The sequence below is a fragment of the Haliotis cracherodii genome, unplaced genomic scaffold, assembly GCF_022045235.1.
Source record: "Haliotis cracherodii isolate W230 unplaced genomic scaffold, xgHalCrac1.p SCAF_18, whole genome shotgun sequence".
NCBI classification, from domain to species: domain Eukaryota; kingdom Metazoa; phylum Mollusca; class Gastropoda; order Lepetellida; family Haliotidae; genus Haliotis; species Haliotis cracherodii.
In genome coordinates, this window is record NW_027266273.1 from 12,868,463 (window position 1) to 12,889,593 (window position 21,131).

The following is a 21,131-nucleotide window of genomic DNA, read 5'->3' on the forward strand; positions in this document are numbered from 1 at the left end:
CTGGATGAACAACCAATTATAGATTTTGCTGTATGAGCAACTAATGATAGATTTGACTGGATGAACAACTCATGATAGATTTGTCTGGATGAACAACCAATCGTAGATTTAGATAGATGAACTGTCAAGAGTTGATCAGTAGCTAGATATACTCAAATATGACAGATTTTGTAGCTTAGCAGTATTACAAAACCGCCTTCTTTATAGAACGTCTAGGAACCTAAACGTACAAAAGTAACTGATTATATTTCGTGAATGAGATTTGGTCGATAGGGAGATTTAATTCCGCCAAGCAACCCACAAGACATGATAGAATTGGTGTTTGTGTAATCAATACATTCATGTTATTAACTGGTACCACAGCTGTGTGCGTCTCTGGACTAGTCTACACACCGTTGTGTACGTCTCTTGACTAATGTACACACAGTTGTGTGCGTCTCTGGATTAGTGTACACACAGTTGTGTGCGTCTCTGGATTAGTGTACACACAGCTGTGTGCGTCTCTGGATTAGTGTACACACAGTTGTGCACCTCTCTGGATTAGTATACACATACTTGTGTGCATCTCTGGATTAGTGTACACGCAGTTGTGTGCGTCTCTGGATTAGTATACACACACTTGTGTGCGTCTCTGGACTAGCGTATACACAGTTGTGCACGTCTCTGGATTAGTGTACATGCAGTTGTGTACGTCTCTGGATTAGTGTACATGCAGTTGTGTACGTCTCTGGACTAGTGTATACACAGTTGTGCACGTCTCTGGATTAGTGTACACATAGTTGTGTGCGTCTCTGGATTAGTGTACATGCAGTTGTGTACGTCTCTGGACTAGTGTATACACAGTTGTGCACGTCTCTGGATTAGTGTACACACAGTTGTGCACGTCTCTGGATTAGTGTACACATAGTTGTGTGCGTCTCTGGATTAGTGTACATGCAGTTGTGTACGTCTCTGGATTAGTGTATACACAGTTGTGCACGTCTCTGGATTAGTGTACACATAGTTGTGTGCGTCTCTGGATTAGTGTACATGCAATTGTGTACGTCTCTGGACTAGTGTATACACAGTTGTGCACGTCTCTGGATTAGTGTACACACAGTTGTGCACGTCTCTGGATTAGTGTACACATAGTTGTGTGCGTCTCTGGATTAGTGTACATGCAGTTGTGTACGTCTCTGGATTAGTGTATACACAGTTGTGCACGTCTCTGGATTAGTGTACACATAGTTGTGTGCGTCTCTGGATTAGTGTACATGCAGTTGTGTACGTCTCTGGACTAGTGTATACACAGTTGTGCACGTCTCTGGATTAGTGTACACACAGTTGTGTGCGTCTCTGGATTAGTATATACATACTTGTGTGCGTCTCTGGATTAGTGTACACACAGTTGTGTGCGTCTCTGGATTAGTGTACACACCGTTGTGTGCGTCTCTGGAAAATGTAAAACATAAGGTTAATATTTCATCACATGGTTACACTTAATTTCAGTGTGGTTAATGCGTTCGCTCGACATAACCGAGAATCAGGTTCAAATCTCTTCATCGGTACAACATGCCCAGCCTGTCCTTGTGATGTTTGCACAGTGCTGTCTGAACCTTTGTAATATTGGCAATAAGTCTGAAATCATTGTCAGCTATTATAGCCAATTTCTTTAATCATTTTGACAATACAATTATTCCTGCTTGGGATTGAAACCACACATGTGATCGATGACTGTAACATACCTCAATGGCGACTCTTGCATCCCCGGGCTATTTAGTGGATTTTAGGGACGCTTTACTCGCCACTTTTCACCAACAACGTATCACACCTCTTGTTGTTCCAAACACCAGGCACGCAGGAGTTAGGGGTGGGTTCATATTGTGTTTTTATCAACAGAGTTTCATGAGGAGAATTTTACTCAACCCCTCCACCCATTGGCCAGCATCAACATACTTACGGGGTATTATATAATTTTATATACGTATGCATAGAGTTAATAATATGCTTTTTAGTTTTGTCTTTTAACTTTCTCGTGAAGATTCTGATTCAGTGCCATAGATGAAGCTGCCAACCCCCTTTTAACAAGTGGGATTCGGGGTTCTGTTGAGACGGTATTCTGGGCACGGTAGTGGTTCGAGGAACGCAGATAATATCGTATTTGGTATGCAGATTCATCATGTAAAACAAAGTAATGGTGTACTTAAACTTTCCGTTATAATATTTCATTTTTCGATATTTTTTCAGCAATTAAACTTCGAATAGCATACATTTCTCAATAGTGATAAATAAAATTCGGTGTGAGCAATCAGATGGTATTCGGGGTGAGCAATTAGATGGTATTCGGGGTGAGCAATCAGATGGTATTCGGGGTGAGCAATCAGATGATATTCGGTATTCAGGGGAGGACGGTGTTGGCACCCTCATAAATAACATCATCTTCCCAAGGCAAGTTAGTTAACTGACTATAAAAGTCCAATTTCCACCCTTGCCGAACAAGGTGGGAATTCCGTGGCTCGATCGTAGCGCCACTAGTGGCTAATATGAGTTATGCCCCTTCTATGCCTCACCTATGGACCAATCAGATTCAACCTCTCGTATCACTTGCATTTGCTTCAAACAAAGAGGCGGCGCCAAGTCAAGATAATCTGATCGATAATCAAGCTCTACATTGTGATAAAACGAGTGAAGTGCATCAAATCACGCGAGAACTTTGATTAAAAGCACGAAAGAATTTGCAAAATATATGTCGACGCCCAGTTGATGGTACACCTGTTTTGCAAATCGTGCAGTCGACCGAAATCTGCACGATGAAGTCCATGTTGTTTACGAACCGGAATGTGTGGTGGCTGTTAAAATGACAACTGAAACTCTCCAGCCTCCAAACACCCGATTGCGTTATTTCGAGTTGCAGTGTCTGACGGTGGCATATCGACAACAGTAGACAGTTTATCGAAAAAAGGTCACCTTTTACACCTACAGCCCAACCCTCTATTTCCCCGAAGTTTTATTTACAGTTATTTCGGGGCGGTCGGGTAGCCTAGCTCGTCACGCCGAAGACCCGGGTTCGATTCCCGACATGGGTACAATGTGTGAAGCCCATTTCTGGTGTCCCCCGCCGTGATATTGATGGAATATTGCTAAAAGCGGCGTAAAACCATACTCACTCACTCCAGTTATTTCGTGACAATTTCGACAAATAACCGGTTTGAATTTCAATAAATCACCACACGGTGCGTTTTGCCGATGCTCAGACTAGCAAAGCATAAAGACATTATCTTAAATTAGGTGAGTTAAATGGTTATAATCTTTGTCTTGTGTTGTATTGAAGTGATACAGTATGTTTAAAGTGTTATATTAAGTAAACTAAATCTATGTAATCTAATAAAAATGTTGATTATGTGTAATTATTTAAATCGGCATAAGATAAGCTAAACAACCATACTTCATCACTAAAATATATTCTATCACTTCAATTAGATATGCGTGAAAGTGTTTTACTTCAAGAATGTTTTCAAGAAAGCTTTATAATGTACAGATTCAGAGGTGATACATGTAAATATTGTAAATCATTGTAAATAAAATGTGTGTATTACATTATTACTATAATGTTAAATAGTGTATTATTTATTCAGATCATCTATGGTGTTGCCATACGTGTGGCAGTTGGGATACACACCCTTGTATCATCCACAGGGTATGCATTGTATTTTTTATATTTGTCTAAGACTTAATATGTAATCTAATTGTGATGACCACATTTAATATAATTAATACAATATAATATCATTCATTTCTGTCTTAAGGTATTGTATATGTTTATACAGAATGTGTAAGCGTTATTGTGTATATATTATAGTCAAATGAAAGTCAAGGAGTTATCTCCCTTGTATGTCGGTATTGTGGTGCATATATATTACTGCATATATTCTATCATAATCGTTTAGCGTACAGTCTATCTAGTGGTCTAATGAATGACTGATATATGTAATACATACTTGTAATAAGCCTATGCTATGTATCTAGCATTAATCATAATGTTTCCTTATTATTTATTATGTAATTATGTGTTTCAGGGTGTCTGATATCTTAGATCCTTGATCTTTGGCATCTGCAATAAAGACCTCAACCCCGTAATGTGTTTGTTGACTCGTAAAAGACACGCACTAAACTGCTACAAACATTATATTATTTTTAATCAATCTACAGGATTCATGGCAAGTAATATCTAATTAATCAAGGGTCCAGTGATGTAAGGTGAGGCAACTCCATATGCTCTACCACCAAATGATCATCATCGGTCTGGCCATTCCGGGCTTCGAACCCGCGCCAAGCTGATCCGGAACTAGCTACGACGTGATATACCACGCTGACGTCGTCATACGTCTTCCTGTTATTTTAAAATGATTTTTAAAAAAAAGGTCTTGCCAAGGAACTAGTGTAACAATCAATAATCAGGTGTATCGTGCAGTCCCTTTACGAGACCGCTTAAGTTTGGATTTTGTAAACGTCCATCCAATAAGCAAGCAGGCAGCAGTCAACGGTCGCTCCTAGGAATCCGAAATTGCAATGTTTCCGAGGAACGTGGGAAGGATCCGAATATTTCGTCGTAATCCGGCCAATCCTGTTTCGTGTGATGAGGGTGCGAGCGGCTGACGGTTTTGACATGCTTCACAAATACACAGTAACTATCTGAAACATTGCCGCGGCACACGCTTGCGAATCCGAAGTAACATTATCGAGTGCGCGGCGTGGACGTCGCTCGAACGTGAAGACGCGGTTATGCTTGCAGATCCGAAAGGATCCGCGAAATACACATATTTCGAAACCGGGCACAGCAAATAATGTCCAAATGGTCTACGTCAAAAACTCGGATCGGATCACCGCGTCAAATATGGTGGTGTTCCGAAAACTGCTGGTACGTGAGAGAGAGAGAGAAAGATCGAGCGAGATTATACGCTTTTGTATGTACATAGTATGTACGCGTAAACATCATCGCCCTCGATGGCGAGGTGAGACGCAAGCGCTCAGTGTGAGCGAGCATCTGAGTATATTCAGATTGTAGGCAGTGTGAGCGATCTCTAACCCATGCAACCCAGTACACATTTAATTGTTTTTATTTTGAATGCGTACAATAGATTTGTGCCCGGCATGTTGTTTTTTTCATACCACACTAAAAATCAGTGTTTATGCACACATTATTCTGTATGGGTCAGGCTCAGCGTGTGTGTGTTTTGAGGTGTGTGTGTTTGGGCGTGTGTGTGTGTAGGGGTAGGGGTGTGTGTAGGGGGAGGGTGTGTGTGGGGGGGTGCTGTTGATATTGTTGGTAGTGGTACTGGTTTCTAAATGTGAAATAAAAGTATACGTAAACTTACTTCATTCATTTTAATATATCAAACAAATGTTGTTTTTGTTTTTTTAGTGCATACGTAAAAAAATCACCTGTAGAAAAGGTACCCTATACCCATTTAGCAATATTTTGAGAGATCCGAATTCACAACTGACGCGTACAGGGCTGCGCTGCGCCCTCCACAACACGGCGCGTGCAAAGATAACCGCTAATTCACATACGGACAGATTGAGTTGGTCCTACGGGGACATGCCTCTTTAGGATCCGAAGCTCCAAGGAATATACACATCACTCAGATGGATCCGAAATTAGACGTACGACGCTTTACACGGCAAGAATTTGCATCAAGCGAGCATAAAATCCGAATAATGGTCCCTCAAAGCATGATTGCCTCTTCCCAGCTGCTTAGCGCGTGCAAGAAGGTACTATGTCCCGATCTTACACATTTTCACAACTACTTTCATCAAATCCGTAAAATATGTACCTCAAATGCAGGCGAAGCTCCGCAGAAAAGTAGTACACGGAAAATAATAAGGAAATAGCTTCGCGGGTCCTCACAATGTGAGCACAGTACGCCGGCGCCGCCACAGATCCGAATAAAAGCAGTCTGAAGTTTCAGGCTTCGCGGATCCGAAATTACGATGGCGTGGTGCGCGCCGGTTCGCGCAACACTCGCTAGGCGATCAGGATCTCTGTAGTGGGATTCGGACCGGGATTGGCGACGGGATTTTGTTATACGAGCGGGATGACGGACTGCTGAGAAAACACGCGGGCTGCTGAGTGCCTCTCGCAGACGTTCTCGGTCAATAGCGCACGTTCTCTCTTCACAAAAAGGGTTGCTGTTTTGTGGTGTTATATGGACTTAATACTACGACTGAAAAGTGAATGTTTTCGGTATATCATCTTGTTAACAAGATGTACTTTGCAGACTTATCTTACTGACTCTACTCATTGTTTCAACTTCACGCTTCCCCTCCGTGGTCTCGTGGATAAAGAAAGGATAAAGCAGAAGGTGTGCGTGCGTGTGTGCGTGAGTGAGTGAGTGAGTGAGTGCGCGATCTGTAAAAGACTGTAACAACGGTATCACGTGTACATTTGAATAACGACGAATACTTTTGGGGGGTTCATGGGATTTTTTAAGCATGTCTGTCCATCGGGTCTATGGAGATCCCAACACAATACGGTAACGTAACACACTAATTACATTATAGTCTAATTGGTTACTCAAATCATTTCTAATCACAATACATAATAACGTATCATGACATTGTACAACACTGCATATCATGTGGATGATACTGCAAAGTATACTCTGTAGCAGATACTAGTATGCAACTGAAATGATAAAAAGAATATTGGTGAATTTACTAAGACTAAAAATATCAGATCCTAACCTCCTTATGATCAATTTTAATCCTAAAGAAATTTAGATTAACTTATCCCAATCAGTGCTGTAAATCCTGCAAGATAACGATGCAGCAGCGAAGAGAACATTAATGCCGAAGTGTTTAAAGCTACGAGAGGTTGAATCTGATTGGTCCACAGGAGAGGCATAGAAGGTGACTCGGAGTCAGTATACTGTGTCGGAGTGGGGTATCCTTGTTAAATTGCCGCATGGTATCTCAGTGGGCTAACACTATACAACCAGCAGTAGTCCGGACAATATCTCTCTCTACGCACGCGCACACACGCACGCACGCACACACACACACACACATACACGTACGTGCTATTATTGCAATAATCTAAACTGAACGCCACATGAACCTCGATTCACCTCAAATCAGCTCCATGTACTAATAATCTCATCCTGTTCTATTATGATAAATATGTATCGTAAGAGAAAGGGGCATCGATCAACGCAATTGGGATACGATGACATGCATCAACCAAGTCAGCGAGCCTGACCACCCGAACCCGTTAGTCGTCTCTTACAAGCATCGCGCCTCTTTGGACAAGCATTGATTGCTGAAGACATATTTTAACCCGGATCTTCACGGGTCGGATGAAATAATAACATAAGTTCAAAAGCAAATAGTGAAAGACATATGAAGTAAACGTTTCATATGTTCATCAGAATCACATCAGAAGGATATGGCAAGGATGGAGATTTTCTCGAACTAGTATTAGTTAGTCTCTTACCACAAGTATGGTCGCCTTTTATGGTAAGCAAGGATGGCTGAAGACAGATTCTATACCCAGGATCTCATCCACATGTCTCTCGTATTGTGAAAATATTCGTATAGCTGTTTTAGCATTGTTGACTTTCTAGTTTCTAGTTATCTCGAAAATTCTGTTTTCAGAAGATAGATAAAAGAGTCATCTGTAGAAAAATAATTAATTACGTGCAAATGACAGAGAAAAAAACATATTTATAATATTATTTTATCTATGTAATATCATATCATTCTGGCTAGCATATTTTTTATAACTGATATGAGCTTTTGAGTATGACTATTGAGAACAATTTGCATACATTCCAGTAAAGATCATTTAAAATACGTATAATTTCTAAGTTTATCTGGATAGAAGTTGTATAGAAATAACATTAGCTGTGTATTCTCAGCGGATGAGATCAGCACCCTAACCTAGGTGTATGATAATGCATATAATTATATTTATCAAAATCATGTGGAAGAAGTAAATTTTAAGCGGATATCAATTTGTTTACATTCAAATATAATAAAGTCGGCTTACAACGTCCAAGTTGCGGACGTCAATCACCAAAACCACTCATTGTAACCAGTAAAATATTTTCAATGATCGGTCCCTTACATCCAATGAAAAATTGTTTCTCCCCTATCACATGACACATCTTTGGTCAAAATGGTGGTGCCAAGTTCAAAAGTCGCTAGTGTTTTTAGAGCCGGTCTGTTCAAAGACAGAGTTGCTATAGTAACAGGAGGAGGGACAGGAATAGGAAAGGCGATAGCCCTGGAACTTCTGTATCTAGGTTTGTAGAGGGAAAGCGTGTCAGTGCAAGACATTGAGGGAAACCTCACCAACACTGATAAAACCGGTCGGAGACATCCACTGGAAATCCACAGCATACCTGCATCAGATGTAGTTTGGTGGATGACGTATAATTAAATAAATGGTGTAACTGGGTTATCGAACCAGGCCCTTTACAGAACACATGTACACACTTTTAATGCAAATATTGCCCAGTCATCTTGACGCAAATCACTATGCAGAGTTATGTCCCTTAGACTTGCCAGCAGGCATATCACAGGTCCAATCCGGGATACCTCCCAGTCATTATGGTCGTGATTTGTCGGCATCTCACCTGTGGTCGGGCCTGTGTCATGTCCTAGGGACAACATGTTTTTTTTCTTTCCAGTCCCCAGTAGTGTGTCCTAAGGCTAGCGTGGTAGGCTCAAGGCTTTAAATGGACTCTGACCCTATTGACGATCTGGGTTAGAATTGATCTTCAGCAACCCATGTCATAAGAGGCGACTGATCAGTTGGCCGGGCTTGCTGACTTGGTTGATGCATTTCACAGTAGATCTATCCGAATTATGTAGATTGATGCTCATAAGTTGTCTGGTCCAGACTTGTTTATTTACAGAACACCATCATATAGGCCTATAGTTTGAAAATTGCGTAGTTTGGCATTAAACTACAAACAAACATACAAACAAACAAACATCAGATCCAAAACCAAGACCATCATGTAGCCATTGTGGGAAACTCAGTTTTGGATAGAATCTGAACTTTCTTTTGTCAGTTTTCTCCTTTTTGTAATGCAACATACAGTGATTTTTTTTTTATTTCTCTTATTTTGTATGAAATTTTAAGTTAAGAATCTTTTAATTCCTGTTCCAATTTTTCAAATTATCACAAATTCAATTTGAATTCTATAAAAAAAACTTATCACAGTGCATGTGTGAGTGCATGCTGAAGGAAACTGTTAATTCCTGTTCCAATTTTTCAAATTATCACAAATTCAATTTGAATTCTATAAAAATAACCTTATCACAGTGCATGTGTGAGTGCATACTGAAGGAAACTGTTAATTCCTGTTCCAATTTTTCAAATTATCACAAATTCAATTTGAATTCTATAAAAATAACCTTATCACAGTGCATGTGTGAGTGCATACTGAAGGAAACTGTTAATTCCTGTTCCAATTTTTCAAATTATCACAAATTCAATTTGAATTCTATAAAAATAACCTTATCACAGTGCATGTGTGAGTGCATACTGAAGGAAAATTTGATGCATGTAAGATGAGGCATTCCCGTTTTGCTTTGTTATGAAGGATGCAAGGTAATGATCGCATCTCGCAAGACTGAGCAGCTGGAGAAGGCCTCCGTGGAAATGTGTAAGCAGATCGACAGACAGGGCCGTGGACCTGCACAACTACATCACGTACAGTGCAACATTCGAAAAGAGGAGCAGGTCAGGAGCAGGAGCTTGTTGACACATTGTTGTTTTCTGTGAGAAATGAAAGCACTCGGGTTTATCTTGGCCTGCTCAGAGGTTGTTATTATACCACAAGTCTGCAGGAAATGTCAGTAAAACTTCTAAAACTGGAATAACAAATTTCAACATTCATGATAGTACAGTTATATAACTAATGTTAATGCTTTTTAGGGATGACTCACAACAAACTCATTCAGAGGAAAAGGCCTTAATGCTTATGTAGCAGGGCGTGGAGTCATCCCACAGATGACATCCTTACCTTGTCAGCTTGCTGACGGGGTTAACCTCTTTGGTCATGTGGACAAGGCGTCCGACCTCGGTTCAGAAGGTCCGTGGTTCGAATCCCATCACAGGACTCGGAAATTTTATGGCTGCTACATTGGCGCTTAGTTTTACCTTATTGTATTTAATGCAATTTTAAATTCCTTGGAATTTGAGAAAATAAGGACATTAAAAAATTTGCAATTTTGAAAAAAATAACATTTTTTATTTTGGAATCCAAGGTATATCCGTTTACACTGTTGTCAGAATTAGTGGAATTTCCTCCCAAGTGTTACATTGTTATAAACCGGAGGCAAGATGGGGCACTGTGACATTATTTCTTGTGTTGTTTACTGGTTTTGGCTCATCAGTAGCATAGGTAGGTCTTAATATAATTTAGAATAAAGTTGTGTAGCTCAATATCTTAAAATATCATTTGGCATGGAGTTGTCTAAGAAGGCTCTGTTCTCTTTGTAAGAGATCGGCAGCTGGCAGAGATAACAAACAATGCAACTGATAAATTATTATTTTGAAAGTTGAATTTCATTTTGTTTTAGTTTTGTGTTTGTATCTATGTATCTGCTGATGTGAGTCTGGTAAATGACAATACAACTGGACCATGGTATATATTTTGTTTGATTGTGGCCTTTGGTTCCAGTCTGTTGAATCTGAAAACCTGATAATTAATAAAGTGCAGAGGTAGAAATTGGCGCTAGTCCTATAGTCCTTTTCAAACTGCCCAATAGTTAAGGTATCATAAGGACTAGTAGACTAGTAGAAATTTGCCATTTTTAAGAGTTTTGCTATATGTTATCATTCTAAGGACTAGTGGACTAATACTGTTAGTTTCTACCGCTAAAAGTGTTACAGAAACTTAAGGTAATTTGTTTTGCTACTAGGTTTTCAAAAAATGAAAACCCCAGAGCAGTATTAGAGGTACAATTATTCCATAAAAGTATGTGAGGAAGAGGTGATTAAAAGAATTTAAGGAAAGAAAAAGAATGTTTTCTCCCAGTTTATCTCATATCAACCCTGACGATATTTCTTTTGTTTTGCATCTAGATAAGAATATACTAACAAATAAAAAACAAGATCTAAAAAGAACTACTTTCTTTATCATGTTTATTCTGCTTTGTTTTTAAGAAGGAATTTTATTTAGGTATTTTGTTTTATCGTCAAAATATTATGTTATAGAAGAAATGAAAATGCCTGGCCTTAGACAAATTATCTGATCTGTGTGAGCATGATTTCAGGTGAAGAACCTGATGTCTGCAACACTGTCCACGTATGGGAAGATCGACTTTCTTGTGAACAATGGAGGAGGGCAGTTCCCCAGTGCTGCGGCTAACATCTCTCTGAAGGGCTGGAACGCTGTGGTGGAGACCAACCTCACCGGGACATTCCTCTGCTGCCGGGAAGGTACATGTCATCAGGGACCTATCCATTATGTACTCAGAGGCAGATATTTTGCCCCAGATCTGCAGCAATTTTCAGTAAAATTCTTTGCTTGTATTTCACTGAAATCAGTTGAAGAGGAATGAATGCTTAAGAAGTTTAACATAGTTTCTGATAAATCTGATAACCAGTAAAGTCATGTATAACTCGGCCAGTCATTATTCTACGTTTGTATTGCTCCGAGTCTTGCAGGTTACACATCTTCTTTGACAATCCCCTGGACTCCCTCACTCCCCCTCCTAACTGCCCCCCTTGACTCCCTCACTCACCCTCCCAACCCCCTTTGACTCCCTAACTCTCCTTCCAACCCCCTTGACTCCCTCACTATCCCTACTCCCTCCCCCCCCCCCCCCCCTCCTCCCTCAACCCCCCCGCTCCCTCACTCCCCCTCCTCCCTGACCCCTCCTCCCAACTCCCTTGACTCTCTCATTCCCCTCCTCCCGACTCCCTTGACTCCTCACTCCCCCTCCTCCCAACTCTCCTCCCAACTCCTTAGACTCCCTTACTCCCCTCCTCCCAACTCCCTTGACTCCATCTCTCCCCTCCTTCCAATCCTTGACTACCTCTTCCTCTCACCCTCCTTCCAATCCCCTTGACTCCCTCACTATACCTACTCCCTGCCCTCCCTGGCTCCCTCACTCCCCCTCCTCCCTGCCCCCCCCCCCCCCCCCCCTTGACTCCCCACCTCCCAACTTCCTTGACTCCCTCACTCCAAACTCCCTTGACTCCCTCATTCCACTTCCACCCTGCCCCCCATTGACTCCCTCATTCCCCACCTCCCAACTTCCTTGACTCCCTCACTCCAAACTCCCTTGACTCCCTCACTCCCCTCCTCCCAACTCCTTTGACTCCCTCATTTCCCTCTTCCCAATTCCCTTGACTCCATCTCTACCCTCCTTCCAATCCAGCTTGACTACTTCTTCCTCTCCCCCTCCTTCCAATCCGACTTGACTACCTCTTCCTCTCCCCCTCCTTCCAATCCAACTTCACTACCTCTTCCTCTCCCCCTCATCACACTGTATTCCTCTCTCCACCCTTACCGTGGCCTGGTATATTGTAGGTCCTCCTAACAACAGCCTATTTAATGATTAGTATATCTCCATCCCTCAAATACAGAGTTTGTGTAGCTTCAGTACCTGTTGTACTTCCCATTTAGTCATTTATTTATTTCATCAAAGGTCAAGGTCGCTAGAATGTATGCAGGGTATTGTGAAACAAAAAACCTTTTTTTCAAAAGTTTCTGTGACAAATATAGGACAGTTTCTTGTGCATGTTTGTAGTCTACAACCAGTGGATGCAGGAGCATGGAGGCATCATCGTCAACATCATTGCCGACATGTGGAAGGGTTTCCCCTCAATGAGGTGAGGAAGCTACAACCAGTACATGGTTGGTTTGGCAATATCAGAAGTTTTAAACTTCAATGCTTTGCGACATTATTAGTATGATGTCCTGTCATAGGTTTTACCTAACTACCATTTTGTAAACCATTATGATGACACCACCGTGTGTTGATGTTACAGTGTGTTGAGAATGTTACAGTGTGTTCTTGATGTTACAGTGTATTGAGGATGTTACAATGTGTTGAGGATGTTACAATGTGTTGAGGATGTTACAGTGTGTTGAGGATGTTACAGTGTTGAGGATGTTACAATGTGTTGAGGATGTTACAGTGTTGAGGGTGTTACAATGTTGAGGTTGTTTCAATGTTGAGGATGTTACAGTGTATTGAGGATGTTACAGTGTGTTGAGGATGTTACAGTGTGTTGAGGATGTTACAGTGTGTTGAGGATGTTACAATGTTGAGGTTGTTTCAATGTTGAGGATGTTACAGTGTTTTGAGGATGTTACAGTGTGTTGAGGATGTTACAGTGTGTTGAGGATTTTAGTGTGTTGAGGATGTTACAGTGTTTAGGATGTTACAGTGTGTTGAGGATGTTACAGTATTTAGGATGTTACAGTGTTTAGGATGTTACAGTGTGTTTAGGATGTTACATTATGTTGAGGATGTTACAGTGTGTTGAGGATGTTACACTGTGTTGAGGGTGTTACAATGTGTTGAGGACTGTCCATGTCTGTCTGCAGCCACACTGGTGCTGCCCGGTCAGCTGTAGATAATCTCACCAAGTCTCTGGCCATCGAGTGGGCGTCGGACGGTGTGCGAGTCAACTCTGTAGCACCTGTGAGTAAAGCTGACATACTCAGTGGTATTGTACCATTAAAACATCAATGAAATAGGGCTACCGTATTCACTATATCACTTCCGTGATAGGAAACAGAATCAGCACAATATGGAAGAGACAAATTCTTAAACATATTCATATTTCATAACTATCATTGCTTTTTGTTTGCATGCATGCATAAATGACATACTAATTTGGGACAGTATGTATCATGTACGAGTTTGGGATGGAATGCACCATGTACCTGTTTGGGACAGTTTGTACCAAGTTCAAGTTTGGGACAGAATGTATCATGTACAAGTTTGGGACAGTATGTATCTTGTGCCAGTTTGGGACAGAATGTATCATGTACCAGTTTGGGACAAAATGTATCATGTACTAGCTTGGGACAGTGTATCGTGTACCACTTTTGGACAGTATGTATCATGTACCAGTTTGGGGCAGATTGTATCATGTACCAGTTTGTACCATGTTCCAGTTTGGGACAGTATATATCATGTACCAGCTTGTGACAGGGTGTATCATGTACCAGCTTGGGACAGTGTGTATCATGTACCAGCTTGGGACAGTGTGTCTCATGTACCAGCTTGTGACAGTGTGTATCATGTACCAGCTTGGGACAGTATTGTCTGATGCTTGCAGGGAAGTTCCATCTACTCGGAGACTGCTGCCGCCAACTATGGAGACTTCAATATCTTTTCCCGCAACATTCCATCGGTGCCAGCTAAACGGCTCGGGACAACAGAGGAGGTAACATACATAGACTGTGGAGGCGCATGTAAAGTTGTATTATTTTTCAAACTGCAGGCTCTTCACTGTTTTTGAATTGATCGAAGTATGAAGGCTCAACGCCACAGCTTCTTAGTCATGAGACCTGGCTGCTTATCAAGTAGAAAAGATTATATTGTGTGAACATCAGGTGGTCAGGTAGCATGGGTAGCCTGGTGGTTAAAGCGAAGACCTGGGTTTGATTCCCGACATGGGTACAATGTGTGAAGCCCATTTCTGGTGTCCCTCGTCGTTATACTATACTCACTCACTCACTCACTCACTGTGTGAACATTACTCTAATTATTGTTTTAATATTGATATGCGACACACATCTATGTGGCAACATATCAAGATATTTTTGGGCGGTCGGGTAGCCTAGTGGTTAAAGTGTTCGCTCGCCACGCCGAAGACCCGGGTTCGATTCCCGAAATGGGTACAATATGTGAAGCCCATTTCTGGTGTCCCCCGCCGTGACATTGCTGGAATATTGCTCAGAGCGGCGTAAAACAATACTCACCCAAGATATTTTCCTCTGTTGCAATCAGGGTGGTAAGCATAGGACCTACAAGCTTGGAGCTGTGAGCACCGGTAAAGGACCTATAAGCTGTAGGAGATGCGAGAACCAGTATAGGATTTAGGTGCTTGGAGTTGAGAGCACCAGTATAAGACCTAGATGCTAGGATAGTATGATAATGGCTGGTTGCAGATCTCCAGTCTCCATGTCTCCGTCCACAGGTATCTGCGGCTGTGTGTTTCTTGCTTTCTCCGGCCGCATCCTTCATCTCAGGAGAGACCCTCAAAGTGGATGCCGGATCAAGCATCTACCCCTCTATGACCTGGACCATACCTGGTGAGTCTGGTCTGTGACCTGAAGTATACCCAATAAGTCCCTCTCTGATCAGAATACCTGGTGGGTACCATATATAGTACCTGTAGAATACCTGGTGAGTCTGTTCTATGACCTGTTGAATACCTGGTGAGTCTGTTCTATGACCTGTAGAATACCTAAGAGTCTGTTCTATGACCTGTAGAATACCTGGTGAGTCTGTTCTATCACCTGTAGAACACCTGGTGAGTCTGCTCTATGACCTGTAGAATACTTAGTGAGTCCCATATATGACCCCTAGAATACCCTTGAGGTCCCCTCTATGACCAAGAGAATACATGGTGAGTCTGTTCTCTATCTGTTGAGTCTGTTCTATACCAGGTGAGTCTGTTCTATACCAGGTGAGTCTGTTCTATACCAGGTGAGTGTTCTATACCAGGTGAGTCTGTTCTATACCAGGTGAGTCGGTTCTATACCAGGTGAGTCGGTTCTATACCAGGTGAGTCTCTTCCTTTCTTACACTGGAGAACACCTCTAATACCTCCTAATTTTTCAAGGGACTCCAATCTTTATTTCAATATTGTCACCATGACAACCTTATTTAAATAATCGTCTTTTGCCATTACTTTGCTGTTCTGAGGCATATGTGTATATGCTCAAGAAGATTTTTTACACTGTAATATTACGCTAAGACATATGACAGACATTGTAAGCATGTAGCATAGCAACTTCGTTAATTAAACTTGAAGTAGGCACATTGCTCATTATGACACAAAGGATGTGTCAGTCATTTATAGAAAAGCGCCAAAATTTAAGCTCGCTGTTGTCCTCAAAACTGGAAATACACTCTCTTCGTATATTTCGGGACAAAATGTATCACCACACATCCTTTGAATATTGTAGTGACAGCAACTTTGCATTTTGTAACCTATAATCGTACATATAACGGTTTAAAAAGCCTACCAATGATAACTTCAAAAGAAATACTGTTCTATGAATATTATCTTCCATGGAGACGTGTCCGTCTAGTTGTCTGTTTAAATCAGAGGGTTTTGTTGTGATTTGATAACCTCTGATTAACCAATCAGAATCGAGTAATTTCCAAATTCATGGTAGCATGCTGATTCTTATGCATTAAGCAAACTTGAGTCTCCTTATTGCTATAATCATTCACACAAGCATTTTTAATAATTGTTCCTGGGAATATTACCTTTAAACCTTTTTTTAATTCACTTTGCTGAATGTTATTTTTTTATGAAACAGCAATGAACATTTCAACATTACTTGATAATCTATGACATGTTGAGAAATCCTGCTTACAATTTCACGATTTCAGAGCACAAGAAACTTCCTGCTTATCGCTGGGATGATGATGATGATGGTACAAGCGGATCACAAAACACCCCGAAGTCCAAGTTATAACATATCGTCCATATTCTGAAAATTAATATCCAGTTTCTGACCACCTGATCTGTGTTGGCCCGAATGACTCAAGACATAGAGGAGGTTGTTTGGTACTGTTTCACCTCCATGTTTAAACTGATTTAGGGTGAAGCTTTCTGCAGAATTTATTATAACCAGGACGCTATATTATATATTTTATGCAGTTATGGCCACTATTGAATCATAGATTTGTGTATTGTCGGATCATATGTTTTCAGACATCAAACGTTTTCAGACGGCCATGTTTTTCGCAAGTACTCCTGCTAAAATGAGGGTTGTGGGGTCACACAGACATTGTAAGTACTGAGATGATGGCTTGATTCTACGATAAAGTGAGTGAGATGTTTTACGGTTGTTCTTGTTATTAGCAAGAAAACTATGAATGTTTCTTACCCTCCGAAAACCAATAACAGGGATATGTGCAAATAAAATTGTATTGCAATACATATTGGGATATATTAGGAGCTAAAGTGTTTGACACTCATTGACAAGGATTGTCCATCTGATGCTATTTACTACAAACTGAAGTAAATATTTCTTAGCATTTCTAGCTGCCTTTTTGTAGTCATGGATACAGGGGAGATAACAAAACAATGTGAGAGAAGTATCCAGTTCCCATTTCTGCCATTTTGTCAATCAATTTCGAAGGGAAACATCATTTTAAAAGGTTTTATGTGTAGATTTTAGGTTTAAGTATATAATTAATGTCAAAACTTGTTCTATTTTTTTCATCCAATATACAAAAACAAGCAAAATATTGCAATATGTATCGTTTGAAAAGCGTGATCAGTATACCGGTATACCAATAATACAGAGCAGTCCTACTAATGATGTATGTTTTTATGAAGGTGAGACTTATCTTTTCATGATTAACGGATCTACTAGTTCAATATGCAGGGGGAGCAAAATACAAAACACAAGTTTCAGATTTGATTTGAACTCTTGAAATTATGACTGAAGTAAAATACGAACAAGATAAGAATATTTGTAATCAAACAAAGTGTAATTGTAATTTTTGTTGGGAAAAAAAAAAGACTCATCTTTAAAACAAGTAAATTGGGCAGGCGTAACATGAAAATAAAATTGACAGTTCAGAAGTCCATTTGTGCCAAAAACTTAGTCTTATTTTGTGTGTTCTGTTTTCTCATAATATAAAAACTTGTATTGCTTAAGCTTGTATCAGGCTTTGGACTATCACAGCCTAGGTCTAATGGAGTAACTTCATTTACTGGGTCAAGTCAAGTCCTGGGGGGCATGGGGGGCACAGTCGTCCAAGGTGCGACAATTCACTGAGCAGATCTCCGTCCACTGGGCATGGCATAATCCTATGCTCATGGGTTCCAATCCCTGTTTGCCACGATTATGTTTCTAGGTTTTTCAGCACCATACCAATGCTCATTGGTTTCACGAAAGTGGTAAACATCTAAGACCTGTACCACTTAGGGATTTCCTTCCACATAAAGCTGAGACACATATAACTGGAACACTGTTCAAAGCAGCGTTAAACCAACTCACTCTCTTGTAGGTGTACTGAATGTTTGTAGCCAGGGCCAGGAGGGACACAGCCTGTGCAATCCTGGTGGAGGAAGGTGTGCCCATGTTGTGGGGGGTATTTGACTGGTATACTAGTCAGAGTGGAGTAGTGCCCAACTCGGTCAGAGTGGAGTAGTACCCAACTCGGTCAGAGTGGAGTAGTACCCAACTCGGTCAGAGTGGAGTAGTACCCAACTCGGTCAGAGTAGAGTAGTACCCAACTCGGTCAGAGTGGAGTAGTACCCAACTCGGTCAGAGTGGAGTAGTACCCAACTCGGTCAGAGTGGAGTAGTACCCAACTCGGTCAGAGTGGAGTAGTACCCAACTCGGTCAGAGTGGAGTAGTACCCAACTCGGTCAGAGTAGAGTAGTACCCAACTCGGTCAGAGTGGAGTAGTACCCAACTCGGTCAGAGGGGAGTAGTGCCCAACTCGGTCAGAGTGGAGTAGTACCCAACTCGGTCAGAGTGGAGTAGTACCCAACTCGGTCAGAGTGGAGTAGTACCCAACTCGGTCAGAGTGGAGTAGTACCCAACTCGGTCAGAGTGGAGTAGTACCCAACTCGGTCAGAGTGGAGAAGTACCCAACTCGGTCAGAGTGGAGAAGTACCCAACTCGGTCAGAGTGGAGAAGTTCCCAACTCGGTCACAGTGGAGTAGTACCCAACTCGGTCAGAGGGGAGTAGTACCCAACTCGGTCAGAGTGGAGTAGTACCCAACTCGGTCAGAGTGGAGTAGTACCCAACTCGGTCAGAGTGGAGTAGTACCCAACTCGGTCAGAGTGGAGTAGTACCCAACTCGGTCAGAGGGGAGTAGTACCCAACTCAATCAGAGTGGAGTAGTACCCAACTCGGTCAGAGTGGAGTAGTACCCAACTCGGTCAGAGGGGAGTAGTACCCAACTCGGTCAGAGTGGAGAAGTACCCAACTCGGTCAGAGGGGAGTAGTACCCAACTCGGTCAGAGTGGAGAAGTACCCAACTCGGTCAGAGTGGAGAAGTACCCAACTCGGTCAGAGCGGAGTAGTACCCAACTCGGTCAGAGCGGAGTAGTACCCATCTCGGTCAGAGCGGAGTAGTACCCAACTCGGTCAGAGTGGAGTAGTACCCAACTCGGTCAGAGTGGAGTAGTACCCAACTCGGTCAGAGGGGAGTAGTACCCAACTCAATCAGAGTGGAGTAGTACCCAACTCGGTCAGAGTGGAGTAGTACCCAACTCGGTTAGAGTGGAGTAGTACCCAACTCGGTTAGAGTGGAGTAGTACCCAACTCTGTTAGAGTGGAGTAGTACCCAACTCAATCGGAGTGGAGTAGTACCCAACTCAGTCGGAGTGGAGTAGTACCCAACTCAATCGGAGTGGAGTAGTGCCCAACTCGGTCAGAGGGGAGTAGTACCCAACTCGGTCATAGGGGAGTAGTACCCAACTCGGTCAATAAACTGAGTTCATTTTGTTACATATTGATCTGTACAGACATTGTTATTCAAGTTGTTAAAATGAATAAATAATGATTTTGTCTCAAAGTGAATGTGTTTGATTATGTGACAGTTTGAACAGAATTTGAAGCCATGTCAAGTCGTCTCCATTTGATTAGGGTTAGCTATGTCAAGTCATCTCCATGTGATTAGGGTTAGCTATATGTCAAGTAATCTCCCTGTAATTAGGGTTAGCCATGTCAAATCATCTCCATATGATTAGGGTTAGCTATGTCAAGTCATCTCCATGTGATTAGGGTTAGCTATATGTCAAGTAATCTCCCTGTGATTAGGGTTAGCTATGTCAAATCATCTCCATGTGATTAGAGTTAGCTCTGTCAAGTCATCTCCATGTGATTAGGGTTAGCTATATGTCAAGTAATCTCCCTGTGATTAGGGTTAGCTATGTCAAGTCATCTCCATTTGATTAGGGTTAGCTATATGTCAAGTAATCTCCCTGTGATTAGGGTTAGCTATGTCAAATCATCTCCATATGATTAGGGTTAGCCATGTCAAGTCATCTCCACATGATTAGGGTTAGCCATGTCAAGTCATCTCCATGTGATTAGGGTTTGCTATGTCAAGTCATCTCCATGTGATTAGGGTTAGCTATGTCAAGTCATATCCATGTGATTAGGGTTAGCTATGTCAAATCATCTCCATGTGATTAGGGTGAGCCATATCAAGTCATCTCCATGTGATTAGGGTTAGCTATGTCAAGTCATCTCCATGTGATTAGGGTTAGCTATGTCAAGTCATCTCCATGTGATTAGGGTTAGCTATGTCAAGCCATTTCCATGTGATTAGGGTTACACACTCATTCTCACTTATGGGGGGCATTTTAGTGCTGCGTTTACTACCCCGGTACCAGACCCATATTGTCCCATATTGCCCACACCTACCTGGTACCAAATCCTGGGTACAGACTGCAGGTTGCAAGTGTTAGAAGCAAAATATCCGATTGGGAATTGTTTTACTGGTCATGGTAAAAACTGTTTCCATTCACTTATAAAACGACGTGGTCATGCAGAATGACACACTGAAGTTTTATCGTGGCTCAAACTTATAAAAGTATATATGCATAGTCAGAAAATAATTCGAACACTAGCGACTTATAGTGTAACCATGGAGTCTCATCGTTATTGTTATCAAACTGAGATGTGATGAACCATAGGTCCAGGTTGTCCTGTCGGTACCGGGGTCCTACTCAGGACCCATTCGAGTACCGAGCTACCCGTACCAGCGCTCGTGCGTTTGAGGTCCAACAATGAACATGTGTAATAAGACGACCTACACATGTCTGTAATTTGTAATATAATAAATTGTATTGATACAGATGAACCTGAACACAGCTATACTCAGATCAATACATCACCGCTAATTGCAAGAACCTCTTAAATAAACGGGGGTACGGATGGCCCAGTCGTCTAAGGCGTCACGA

At 41.6% G+C, this 21,131-nt stretch overlaps 1 protein-coding gene across 2 annotated transcripts; it reads left to right on the plus strand.

The window, feature by feature from the left end:
• The first annotated feature begins 8,155 nt into the window (after window positions 1-8,155).
• Window positions 8,156-17,780, plus strand: LOC139465278 (peroxisomal trans-2-enoyl-CoA reductase-like). Of its 2 annotated transcripts, none has more exons than XM_071246955.1 (8): window positions 8,156-8,282; window positions 9,591-9,730; window positions 11,269-11,434; window positions 12,751-12,832; window positions 13,554-13,650; window positions 14,294-14,401; window positions 15,158-15,272; window positions 16,585-17,780. In XM_071246955.1, exons 1-8 carry the CDS (start codon window positions 8,156-8,158, stop codon window positions 16,668-16,670), a joined length of 921 nt encoding a protein of 306 aa, XP_071103056.1. In that variant the 3' UTR covers window positions 16,671-17,780. The 2 variants fall into 2 exon arrangements, with proteins under 2 accessions (XP_071103056.1, XP_071103057.1); XM_071246956.1 differs by lacking the exon at window positions 8,156-8,282 and adding an exon at window positions 8,644-8,699.
• The last annotated feature ends 3,351 nt before the right edge of the window (window positions 17,781-21,131 follow it).

Excerpts from the sequence above, each read along its gene's own strand:
- LOC139465278 (XM_071246955.1), top strand. The coding sequence starts at position 8,156 with ATGGTGGTGCCAAGTTCAAAAGTCGCTAGTGTTTTTAGAGCCGGTCTG. Across the intron at positions 8,283-9,590 it reads CCTGGAACTTCTGTATCTAG|GATGCAAGGTAATGATCGCA; the intron begins GTTTGTAGAGGG and ends TTTGTTATGAAG. Across the intron at positions 13,651-14,293 it reads GAGTCAACTCTGTAGCACCT|GGAAGTTCCATCTACTCGGA; the intron begins GTGAGTAAAGCT and ends TGATGCTTGCAG.